Source organism: Odontesthes bonariensis, chromosome 18, assembly GCF_027942865.1.
Source record: "Odontesthes bonariensis isolate fOdoBon6 chromosome 18, fOdoBon6.hap1, whole genome shotgun sequence".
NCBI lineage: Eukaryota > Metazoa > Chordata > Actinopteri > Atheriniformes > Atherinopsidae > Odontesthes > Odontesthes bonariensis.
In genome coordinates this window covers 5,826,823-5,840,250 of record NC_134523.1, presented here as the reverse complement: position 1 = coordinate 5,840,250, position 13,428 = coordinate 5,826,823, and the positions used below count along the sequence as shown (strand labels likewise).

General features: G+C 41.2%; 1 protein-coding gene across 3 annotated transcripts in view; it reads right to left on the bottom strand.

Moving 5' to 3' along the window:
• The window catches only part of adcy2b (adenylate cyclase 2b (brain)), a 60,596-nt gene extending 56,361 nt beyond the window's left edge, over positions 1-4,235 (bottom strand). For all 3 annotated transcript variants that reach the window (XM_075449175.1, XM_075449176.1, XM_075449177.1), the window contains exon 1: positions 3,467-4,235. In XM_075449175.1, coding sequence (XP_075305290.1) covers positions 3,467-3,730 — 264 coding nt within the window. In that variant the 5' untranslated portion in view covers positions 3,731-4,235. The remainder of the gene's footprint in view (positions 1-3,466) is intronic.
• Between the last annotated feature and the right edge of the window lie 9,193 nt (positions 4,236-13,428).

The following is a 13,428-nucleotide window of genomic DNA, read 5'->3' as shown; positions in this document are numbered from 1 at the left end:
AAAATCGTTTTTTCCTTTACATCAAAATCAGCAGACTGTAAAATTGGAAAAATATGTTGTACGGGATTATAAAAAGGCCAAAATGCGAACTGAAATTAGCATCACTGTCAATAAAAAGCAACTCTGCATTCAATCATGAAAATAACAGGAGCTACTTTGTCCAGTTCATACATTTCCAGAGTGCCTTTACCAGATGTAATATTGGCATCAATTAAGCCGTCACATTGAGTTTTAAAACGTCATTATGTGCGCATATTGCCATGTAATTGCTGGGAGTGTTTACACACTCATTTGGGGATGCAAATACACAGCCACACATGCATTCCTCCTCACATTATAGACAACACGAGTTCAAGGAGACAAGACCGAGTAAGAAAATGTTTTCTTCAAAAAAAAATGGTAGATAAGCTTCAGAAAGGAAATGAGAGACTTCCTCAAACCCACCCAAACAAGACACACAGTCACAAACAAGAATGCACACGCACACACACACACACACACACACACACATGCAGCGTAGAACGGGTGGTGGCGTCAAGCTCTTAGAAATACCACGTTTACCCACACCAGCCCTGATCTGTGGACAAAGATAAAAGTGTGCAGTAATTTTGGGAGCATTAGTGCTGCTTTGGTTGGGTTTTCTGTCGGCTTGCTGATAAAGCCAGAATACTTACAACAACATCCTCCCCTCCCTCTGACGCCTGGTCCCCTGCTCTAAACACACCCCTATTTATTCCTGCCATTCTTCTTATTCCAGGAGTAATAAATACACACGCCTCACCGAACAACCACTTCATCACTACATATGGGCTAGTCTGCTATTGATTGAGAACAAAGAGGGAAAAGGTAGTCCATATCCATTGTGAATTATAAGAAATTATTGGGGGAAGAGTGTCATTTCGGCTGCAAAGCATGGGGAGCCCAAGAGGAAAGAAAGAACTTGGTGAATTAAACTGATGAGTGCAGGCAGGAAGGTCTATTGATATGAATCAAATAGATGTAGAGAGATTGATTTAGGTGAGGGTGCTCCAAAGAACAACACATTATTGAGTTGAAATAAATGGAAGAGGAATTCAGAGTTCACCTCCAGATGCTACGTTGACAGCCCATGACACACTCACAGAGAACAAAACTCAAATGTACAGACCGTCATGAACATACATAATAGCGGCAAACTATCAGTTCGAGATAACAACAGCAGAAATCAGTGGGCATCCTTTTGTGTGGCTATTTCATAAAACACAATAGCAGTACTTGAGTAACAAAAGCTTGTGTTTGCAGTTGAGTGTTTGTCGCCAAACAACACTTTTCATTTGACAAAAGCACCAACTCCCACACTGCAGCGAGATAAACTCTCATCCCGCTCTCGATCCACTCTGCAAACCCAGCACTGCAATCCGAAGTACTTGACAGCCACTTATGCTGTCACACATAGTCATACACCCGTATGTTGCCGCCCCCCCGACCAACGACCCAGTCCCATTCAGTCTGGTGCTAAAATCAAAACTCTTCGTACGGGAGGAGATAAAGGGAGAAGCAGCTGGCGGCGAACACTGGATGTTTTGTTGGTATCGTAATGAAACACACGTGTCACAGCTTTCCAAATACAATATTATTAAATCTGACAGACTGTGTTTTTTTTTCAATCAATATCAAATAAAGAGATTTCTTAATATAAATAGAAAAGTGTAAAAGGTAAATAAAGTCAGCCTGCAAAGATTTGCAAGTTTAAATGTAAACTCTTAAGTTCAACTTGAAATGGCACCAAGACGATGTATTAAATGTTAAAACTGAAATTTCATTTTGAATTTGATGTCAACAACATGTTTAGAATCATTTTTGGATGGTGAAAGCAGTTTAATTCTTTGATTCTTTGAACCCAAAACAACCACACTGAACGTGAAATTCTGTTAGTCACTTGGTAGATAGCTGATTGTTCTTGTCTTTTACTTTTACTTTAATGCCAGGGAAAAAGTAGTTTAAAAGTTCCTCAGCCCTTTAAAAATGTCGGTGTGTGAACACAAACTCTTTCAGACAAATGTATCAAAAACCTTAATCACAATCTTTCACATAAATCTTTCTGCACAAAAAGAAAAAGACTACCAAAAAGATTTGTTTCATCCTTTAAAGGCATTACCAACTCAATAATTTTCTTATTACTTACATGAATGCGAATGCATTTTGTCAGTTTCAGGGCAAAGTCAATGCGACACAACCAGGGCTCACTAGATAAATATCAGCTACTACCATCAGTTAAATATTATCCTATTTGGAGATAAATAGCTAAATATCAGCTAATATAGATCTGAGCGTCCCTACCAATAAGATAAACTGCTAACAGGTCAGTGTCGTGACTATGCATAAAAGGGATCTCCAAAAGAACCTAATTCTTTCGAAAGTACAGATGGGAGGAGGATTAACTGCTCTGTGAAAGACTGCCAGTCGTTGAACAACATATAGATAATGTTTCTCCACAGAAGATTGCAAAAATTTTGCTGATTTCCCCACCTACAGTACTCAACATCCTTAAAATATTCACAGAGCCCCTACAAATGAGATAAGGTTGAACATCTACATTGATTGGCTGTGATCTTCAGGCCCTCGGGCAGCTCTGCATTTAAAATAATAATAAAAAACATTATTCTGTAAGTGAATTGGGCTCAGCGTTTTCTGAAACCACTGTTAATGAGCTCAGTTCACCCTGAAATGCCAGTTAAAGCTCCGTGCAAAGAAAAGCATTCAGCATATATACACAAGATGCAGATAAACTGCCACTTTCTCTGGGATTTGGTTAAAGTAAGGTAGACTGAGGTGAGGAGGGAAAGTGTCTCAGTCTGAAACTCTGTGAGACAGTAAACGACACAATGTCTAATGGGAGTGGGACGCTACACCTTGTTATCAGCACACAGTTTAAAAGCCAGAATCTGTGATTGGATGAAGGCACCATTAATGCTGAGCGACATAGACAGGTTTTGGAGCAACACGTGCCACCATCCACATGATTTTTTCCTTTTTCAGAGAAGGTCTTGCTTATTGAAGCAAGACGATATCGAACTACATTCTGTAGTTTTAAAGAAATTCCTCTGGCACGCTCGAAAATAAATCAGGCAACAACAGGCTGAAGGTATAAAAACCATCTCTGCAACATGGAAGCATCAGTGGAAAATTTGTTCCGCATCAGTGGATTTTTCCTGAATCTTGGAAATACAGCAAATACATGTAAATCCGAAAATATGTAAAAAGAAAAGAAATAGCCTCATCTAACGACTGGGTTCTTTCATTTCTTCCATTTCCTGTCAGGACAGTTGTGGTATGCTGCATCTATAATTCAGCTCAAACCACACTGGCCTCTTTCTGTGTGGATTAACTACCCACTCCTCTTAAACCTTGTCTAAACACTTGTGTTTGTATACACGCGCACACACACACACACACCCTTTACACACACATACACGCTCACACTCACCAGTCCTGAAGCAAAGAACACGGCCAGCAGCGCGAGGCAGGTTCCCATGACGATCAGCAGCAGGAACACGATCAGCGGATGCTGCTGGCTCATTCTGTAGTACGACTCGTACAGCCAGTCTTGAGGCTTCTCGCCCTCAACGCACACCTCGCCCTGGAAACCGGGGCACCCATCTCCCAGGCTCTCGGGCCCCTCAGGCCCCTCCCCTCCATCGCTCTTCTCCAGCAGGTAGCGTCCGCGGGTCCACAGAGCCTCCTGCCACATGGGTAGCTGCCTCTGGATGGATGGTGCTGCTTTCTCCCTGACAGAAAACACGTTCACAGAGAGGCGAGCGGGGTGCTTTTTTTTACGCCCTCTACACCCTCGAGCGTCCACCCCCCCCTTCTTCCTCTTTTAAGAAAGTTTGCTCAGCTGTGAGGGATGGATGGACGGCTGAAAGAAAGAGCGCCAACTTTCCAGCTCCTGCCGTTTCCGTTGCATCCTCTGCTGCTCCTTCTGATGGAGGTGAGAAACTGAGTCAGGACAGTGTGAAAGCCGATCTTCCTCCTCCTCCTCCTCCTGTCAGAGAGGGTTGTTTGGACTCTGAGAGGGGAAGATGTGACTTCTGCTCTCTTCCTCTTGCTTCTGCTTCTTGCTCTCTCTTAATGATTGGTCAGTGTGATGGAGAGCTAGCAGCCTCTGCTCACCGCTCTGCGCTGTAGCTGCGACGAGGCAACATGTTACTCTGCCGAGGTGCAGATGAGGACTGGGAGAGGGAGAGTGTGTGTGTGTGTGTAACTGGGAGAGACATAGAGAAGAGAGGCTGTACCGATGTGCGGTGGAGAGAAAGTGTGTGTGTGCTGTACCTCTCAGAGCAAGTGGAAATGTGAGAATGGTGATGTGTGAGGTTAGCAAATATGGAGAAAATTTGGTGTAAGACTGTTGAACTGCATGCGTGCACGTACAGTGTATTTTGTGTTTGTACAGAGGTACAGTAGAAAGGAAGTTACTTGAGAGATTAACATAAGAGAGAAAAAGTGAGAAATTGGCAGAAGTGAAGACAGCAGGAAGAAGAGCTGTGTGTCATCGTGTGTGTCTGTGTGTGTGATAAGCAGAAAGAAAGTGAGTGAGAAGGGCTCGTGACAGCTGTGCTGAAGCAAGAGGAGCAGCAGAGAGTGGAGGGAACAAGAATGAAATGCCACCCCAGCAGCCAGAGACGAGATAAAGAGACGGGCAAGAAAAACACACACACACACACGAGGGGGAAGAGCGGGGAGGAAGGGGAAGAAGAAACAAAGTCAGGAAGGAAAGAACCTCAGGAGACAGACAGAGTGTGGGAGGAAGAGAGACCAGAGCTTCAAACGGGGGGTGGGAGGGGTAGGAGTGATGGTAATGAGTGAAAGTTTGAGAGTGTGTGTGTGTGCGCGCGGCGGTGGTGGGCGTAAAAATATGATCTGAAGAGGCAAAATCCCGATATTCCTCTCCTCCTAGCTTTCTTTTCCTCCTCTGTCACGCTGAGCCCCCCCACACACACACACACCCTTTTTTTTGCCATGCTCTGCGAGGTGTGAAAAAGCCACTTCAGTGTTCAAAATCCACAGTTTCCTTTCTCCACTGCCCTCCCAGTGTCTGTGAAAGAATTCCAAGCAGACTGCAGGTACTAATAAATACAGCTTGTGCGACTGATGGTTATTTTTGGAAACTGTAGGCTCTACATTTTCAGATAAATACTGAGCTCTGGTCTTATCCACTGTGAAAATAAAGGTAAGAGAAAGAGAGCGACCCAAAAAATGACACGCAGCGAAAAAGCAACAAACAAGTCAGTCTCAGTCAATAATTAATCCGCCCTATAGGCAAATTTACACCAACGGAAGAGACAGGACTGACATGTTAGGCTGTACTCATGCACACAGGAGCTTTGAGAGTTCCTCATGAGTGACTGTGTTAAAGAGCTCAAAGGCGATGTTTACCAGTGTCCATATCTTTGAGTTAGATCCGAGTTTTATCGGACTTTTGGGAATATGCCGGTGCCAATACTTAGGGAGTGAAAAGTTCCACTGTCGTTATAATGATATTCGAAATACACATTTTCTTTTATTCTATACGATTTTTTATAAAAAACAATGGGTTCTTCCAACCAAGTTTCACAACAACAAACGAAACATTCACAAAGGCTTAGTCTGTTCAAGGCCACAGACACAGTTCTCCGCGTTTTTTGTGTTAAAGGATAAGACCGTTTTTTTGACATTGGGCCCTTGATTTCACATTATAACATGATGTTCTACTCACCCCTGCTTGTTGTTGGTCATTTGGAGCTGTTCCGAAGATATTCGCGAGGCGTCTGGCTGCTCTCTTGAGATATTCGGCCATGAAACGGTTTCCTATGGGCAAGCTTATACAGGTACAAACTATGCTGTTTATAATTTATTAATTACTCTACACCAGCACTGATAACGTGGAGGTGCGTCGCTTACTTAAAAAAATCCGGGTTACTAATTTTGAATTTTAGCCGAATGAATAAATAGGCAGCAGGTCTGTGGGCTGCCTGTGGTAGTAGCACGATGATGACGTCAGTAACACCCACTTTACGACAAAAAAATCAAAATTACAATAACCCGGATTTTTTTAAGTAAGCGACGCACCTCCACGTTATCAGTGCTAGTGTAGAGTAATTAATAAATTATAAACAGCATAGTTTGTGCCTGTATGAGCTTGCCCATAGGAAACCGTTTCATGGCCGAATATCTCAAGAGAGCAGCCAGACGCCTCGCGAATATCTTCGAAACAGCTCCAAATGACAAACAACAAGCAGGGGTGAGTAGAACATCATGTTATAATGTGAAATCAAGGGCCCAATGTCAAAAAACCGGTCTTATCCTTTAATGGACACAAAGATAATGACAAAGGAACAGAGTGTCACCCCATGTGGTGAAATAGTAACAGAAGGACAGCTGCATCATATTCAAGAAGCCAAAAAAGTCAGCATTTAGAGGCATTTAGGGGAAGAACCAACAGCGAGTCCTGTCCAATCACAAATGTTTGAAAGGCAATTATGGATTCAGAACACATTACAGAATTCCTGGTTGGGCAATTAAAACTACATAATCAACATGGGGGGGGGGCTCTAATGATGGCTCTCACCCCCTTTGGCTAAAGATCTGCTGGATGGCACCAAAGGAAAAACAGAAGTTGAGTTCTTCCCCTTGAATCCCAATTTTTTGTTTTGCTGTTTTTTTCTTTAAACATTTTCTTAAAAAAAAAAAATCTATGCCTAAAATCCTTCAGACCCCTTCACAGTAATCCTTTTTTGCCATCAAGGCACTAAATTCTTAAAGCTTTTTGCATTCAACTGGGAGTTCTCAGCAAGCTTGAAGTCAAAGCTGGAAGGTTTCCCCGCCATCACTCTGGATGGGCTGCTCCTGAAGAAGACAAAGTGCAAACCATTTCTTGACCACTCTGACTTCTCCAGTGAAGATCTTGATCCATTGACTAAGAAAAAGATCCCAAAGCATTTCATTCCCACCGCTCTGCGGTTTTTGGAGTTGATTGCTTCTCCTTTCTTTTATCAAAGAAAGCCATGCCTCTGTGTCCACACAACTGGATGAGAGCTTTTTTCTTCGCCAAGCTTTTAGTAAAGTTATCAAAAGTTATACTGAAAAAGAAATATGGTGGGAATTCCCACTCTGATGGGTAGGTATATGTCTGGCTTCTGTTGGGGGGGTTTTTCCCCTCCAGAATTTGCCTCGTGTATAGAATTTATTGTTTTATTTTTGTGGTGGATCTCCGAGAGAGACTGCACTGTATGGCAGGAAGTTGGATAACTGATTAATAAGTTTTGAACTTATGGTCATATTTAGCCGGCATTGGTACTGAAATCATAGTATCCTGTATAATGTATGGACAACTGGTGTGGAAAACTGCAAAAATTAGCCTCTCTCATTGCAGCAGTGAATTTACATCTATTCAAAAAGAAATACATTTCCTTATGTTGAACATTTTTTTCAGGCAGAATTCATTTTAATTCAATTCGACTTTCCTGATCCACAAAAGGAAAATTACATTATAAGTGAACTGTAGACAAACATCAGGAAATATGGCAGTAATTGATTAAGATTAAGATTAAGATCAGATTTTATTGTCATGCATACACACAAAATTTGTTCTCTGCTTTTAACCCATCCAGGTTGGCACCTGTTGACACACACTCAGAGACAGATACCAACCTGGAGCGGTGGGCAGCCGTTCACAGTGCCCGGGGAGCATGGGGGTACGGTGCCTTGCTCAAGGGCACCTCAGCCGTGACAAGGAGGTGGACTGACACCCCTCCAGCTATCAGTTCCACCAATCTTTTTTTTTTGAGTAGTGAGAGTGGGAATCGAACTGCCAACCTTCCAGTTGAGCCACAGGCCACTAATTGCACTGCATTACAATGACATTGCATCACTGAATTTTTGCTGCCAGGGTTTGAGTTACAAACTGTGCTTAGTCACTAGAATAACTACAGGAACAAAGACATAAACGGATCAATAAGTGAATAAAACCGTAATAATGGGTGTGCATTCCATGAGCCTCACTATGAACATGCAACTGTACATGTACACGTACAGCAACTTTTAGACAGGCTTCTTTTTTCAGATGGGCTGTTCATAAGTTCGTGTTCTTAGAGTTTGCACGCTGTTCCTCGTCACCCAATGTGGGTGTGGGGGGGCTTTTGTGTAAGCTATCTGTTCCCTCACATCTCTCCACATGTCCAGGCGTATGAACCATTCCTAATGCTCTACTCGCTTTGTCGCTTCAGCTGTTTCACACTCTCAATTGTACACAATTTTCACTTCTGATATCGCCTCTCTGGTTAAATGATTTTCTTTCTTTTTTGTTTTTGTGTTGTTTGTTGTCCTCGTTTTTTCAAAATAAATCGGTCTGACCGTTTCAAAACTCACCAAAGTCTCACCGATATGAATTAATTTAGTTCCTTTCATTCAATTAATCTCTCCTTATCAATAGGAGAGGAAATGGTGCATAGCTCTTTTTTGAAAATGTGTTTTCTATTTTTGGCCTCCGTATTTTGGGATTGTAAATAGTAATCATTATCATATAAATGCATAATTTATTATTACATTATTGACTTCGTAATGCATTAGCAACCCCCACAGATGTATTATTTTACTGCTATTTAACTCAGACCCCTCTCATGTACTGGCTCCGAGATAACTTGAACCAGTGAACCATTAACATGGGAACAAAACATGCATTTTTTTCTGTTACTTCCTGTTTTGACTGATTACACAGAGAGTCTGTGCCAAACAAAAAAAAGGAAAATTGTAATGATGGCCCTGAAAGCAGAATATCAGTGTATAACAACAATAATAACAGGGTTAATGCTATTTAAGCTTTTTACGACTCACTTCACTCAATCGATGCATCCCTGTTATCTCTAAAAATTCTGTTGTAAAAATCTGATTACTAATATGCATTAAATCACAGGTGCAGGATGAACAAACACACACAAAATGGACTCGTTTAGGCTTTGTTGCATCTTATTCTCGTTGCTTCAGGCGTAGACTGAATTTCATCTCTTGGTTCACCATCACCACGAACACATCTTCGGGTGCAAAGGACAATGCAGGTGTATTCAGTGTTCATGTGACAGCAGAAAGAAAAAGGAGACTTTTCATAGCAATTTTCAGGAAGGGAGGTTAGAGCGGTGTAATCAATCACCGCAGAGAAAGCAACACGGGGAGAAATCTTTAGAAAATTACTTTCCAGTTGGCTTGAGTAATAATGGAAATGACACTGATAATGATACAGACATGGCCCTGTCCTGTTGCACATTAACCCTCAAAAGCCCAGCAAATTTCCTAACTGTTCACAGTCAGATAAGACACAAAACCTGGCAGAGCAGAAACAGAAATGTAGCCCAAAATGTTTTCTGTAATAATAAAAAAACAACAACAACGATTCCGCACGCGATTTAGGGCATATTCTGTCGTTTGTTAATATTTTAGTTGTCGTTCTAGTGGAGTAATGTGGTTTCTTGGCCACTGTTGCTGTTGCTAAGATGCACATTTGGAGATGTAGGATTGTCAATATGGAGGATCTCCCAAAAGACAGATGGAGGGGGAAAGCGGGACGCTGAAATTGAGGATTATTGACTACCCTCCCATGACAGACCAAAGCTGTCCAACTGGTGTGTGGAGCCAAGCTGCATGGGAAAGGCTGTCTGTTTCAATGGTTAAAACTGGTGCTGCCGTCTGTGAAGCCTGCACTGTTTGTCAGTTAGAAAAGAAACATATTTTTCATGACAGTTTTACTTCATCTTTCATGAGACTGTGATGCATAGCTACCCGAATCAGTGTTGTCTTTACGTCTGGTTGCATGTCTCAGATATAACACAGCCCTGTCAGTTTGTCTGAGGGCTGCCTCGTGAATAAAGGTGGTCACACCGAATGATTGCCTGTAAAAATATGGGATTCAGTGACGAATCACTGACACCTTGTTGCCTAAAGTATTTTTCTATCAATTCGATTGCTGAGCTCTTAGGCTCGGAACGTCCTTTGATGATTGAGTGTAATTTATATTTGCATGGTAGTGTAAAGCTATACCAACAATAAACCATATAAAATATGGCTCATTAATATTAAGTTTTAACCAGCAGTCACTTTCAAGATGCTACTTGACATCTCTAAAATCTTAATGTGCAGTCTTAATCATGGGTGACAGAATCAGTACGTCAGTAACAGTCAAGCAGCTGTGCAGTGCAGTATTTACAGTTACAGTTTCTTTCTTATTTTTCGCCTTACACACAACTCACAGCCTCCTGCTGAGTGCAAAATGTTTGCACGTGTGCAGCTTATACTTCTTTGTCAGTAACCATGGGGTCAAACAAATGTACTGCTCCTCTCTATCACTCACTTAACAAAGTAGAGACAGGAGCCCTTTTCAGATGTGTCGTATGTAACATGAGTGGCTTCATCATTCTGTTAAAGTGATGGCCTTCAGTCATTCAGACCTAAAATACATTAGTTTAATGTTTAATTGACACATCCACAATGAGCAATACTTGCCATTCATGTGAGAATGAACAATATGTCAAGTGAAGTATGACACCAAGGACCTAATGAACTCAGAGTTTTCTCACAACCTGTCATATTGCCGCAATAACTCGTGTTTGCATGTCAATGCTTTGTCATTTTGAACAGTTGAGTCGTGACGTATTCAGATTGGCCATCGTTTTGGTCGGAGCATAGCAGAAAAACAGATCCGTTCTTTACCTGAGAGCACCGATTCCACCGTCATCCTTTACTGTGTGTGGAAAGAGGAGAAGTTGGAGCAGATAGTCTTAGGATTTTTTTTTTTTTTTTGCCATTTGGGTCAAGCACTGTAAAGCAGAAAAGAAAAGAAAGCATAGCTAGGTGCTACTCCAGGTTATGGTCAGGCAAAATGTGAAGTTGGAGTCCTGTGTTATAAATAATGACCCAAAGCTACAGAGCATGCTCACCTGTTGATGTTGCTGCAGCAGGTCTGACTTGTACAAGATGCTTCAGTCTTACGAGCTACTGTACCAGAAGATCAAAATGATTATTGAAAAGCATCGTGTTATGGAAAAGTGGCAAAGTTGGCAGCAATTTTGCAAACACACATATCCTTACTTGTTAACATTGTTGACCTGTTCATTGACACCTAACATAAACCTTTGGTGTTCATCAACTTCATTCAAAAGTATCTGAAAGTGTCCTCTTTTTCATTCAGCTCAGCAACCTTTTCTTCACCTGCAAGGCAGCAAAAGTAAACTCTTGTCAAGAGTTTTAGAAAATGAACTGATCAGTCTTTTGTGCAGGTCGACGAGCAATAATAATTGCCAGCACATCAATAATAGACATGTGGGTTATGTTAATTGGTTGGCCAAAGGGGTGAGATGCAGCCAGGCTATAAAAAATTATGGATGTAGCCAATGTGATGTCAGGCTTTGGTCTGTGAAATGCCTGTGTTGGTTCTCTCTGTTGCCTGCAACTGCTGCTTTGTTTAGTTAAGGATAGGCCAATACGGTCAAATATGATGGACAAAAGAAAAAAAAAATTTGAAAAATAGGGAACAAAGAGGCCATGTTGAGTAGAAATAGACTGAGGCATATTTTTTTATAGGTTAGTTCAACTGTATGCGAATAAAAACATGAAAACATGATTGTGAAGGTCAGTATACAATGTCTGTACAGACAAAAGATAGCCTCAGAGCAACAGGGATCCTCCTCATGTGGCATGTAAACAAAACAATAACCCCCTAGTCAAAATCCAACACCTCATGATGTCAACTTCCCACTCTCTATTGCAGCCTTGAATGTGTTGGACATTGCTTCAAGTGGCCATCCACTGTAAGGCACTCCCGCATTGGATTTCACTTTGAACAGTTCTGACTGCATCCATTTTCATATGCATATTAAATCCTACCTCTAACCCAGTGTTAGCGTGGATATCCTGCAGCTCCCTGCAACTTCTGCAGGATAAAGCAGGCATCACTGAGGGTTAGATATGACTATTCTTATTCTTTTTAAATACATAGTCAAAACGATCAATTTAACTAAACACTGAATAGAACTTGGAATGATTGATGTATCATGAATAATGTGGGCTCTGCAATACTGTGCATTAGTCTTAAGCCACCCCTCATGTCTTTAGATATTACCAGGAAAAAGGGAAATGGCTGCAAATATCTTTTTAAACTCGTGCAAATGTGAATGGAAATACAGTATATGAAGCAAAAACTGAGTTTGTTCGAATGTAAAAAGCTTGAGAGTTAATATTGGATATTCTTCAACCCAGCCTGAGCCCTCGCAGACGAGCCTTCTATCATTTCTTTAAGTAGTCTTCAGGAATAGTTTTCCAGGCTTCTTGACAGGAAATTCCAAAGCTCTTCTTTTGATGTTGGCTGCCTTTTATTCCGTTCCATGCAGCTAAAGAAATGGGAACAAACTTTGTCTTTGTGGCAGTACAGACTGCTAGTAACAAAGTCCCTGAAGACATAGAATATGGATGTATAGAATCAACACAAGTTCAATCCGTGAGTTGGATGATTTTTTGTGTCTGAATGATTCATAGGTTATCGCTCAGTCCTCTGAAAAGGGTCAGGTTCAAGCACTGGACTGAAAATGAGTGGAAAAAGCAGCAAAGCAGCCTGTGTCCAAAGAAAACTTAAAGGCCTTCATAAAGCCTGGAGAACTGTTGCTCAAGAACACTTTAAAATATTACAAAAAAGTCTGGCAGCTTGGAAACCAAGAAAAAGAAATGAGGGTTGGCTCAAGACTTTGACCTCTACATTTTATATTTTCTAGCTGATATACTGCATTGCATAAAACACTTTTCTTTCATCTCTTGGGATTGAAAGCAAAAGCAGGCAAAAACTGTAGTTACTTTCAGGGAGTTTATATTTGCATAATACTTAACATATTGTTCCAGCGTAAGGATGCCCACAAACTGTCCCGCGGTCATAATTATCATCTGAAGATTAACAACAATTATCTTCATTACATCATCGTAGAGAAAAACATTTAATTGAAATTAAATGAAAATTACTTTATTTATCCCGAAGGGAAATTATAATGTGGAGTCATTTTTTTCTTTTAAAGCCGAGTAATTAAATAAAACTTTTTATGGTACAGTCATAAGGCTTTTAATAACATGCACTTTAAATTAAAGAAAAAAAAGCATCACTACGTTTCAAGGCTGAATATATTAGGGCAAGCTGCTGTATGCTGATGATAAGCAGAGGAGGATCACACTCTCAGTGTCAGTAACCTCCTGAATGTGAATGATCCAGCCTTTTGAGCCAGCAAAAGCCCAAGTTTTTACTTAAAGCTGCAGTAGGCAAGTTTTCAAAATTGCGAGTCTAAAGTCGGAAAATTCGAACTGACACAACTTTCAGGTCCCTCCCCCAACCTCTAACAAGCTCTGAATCGCCCCCCAAACCCCTCCCCCTCTGTGGACGAGGTT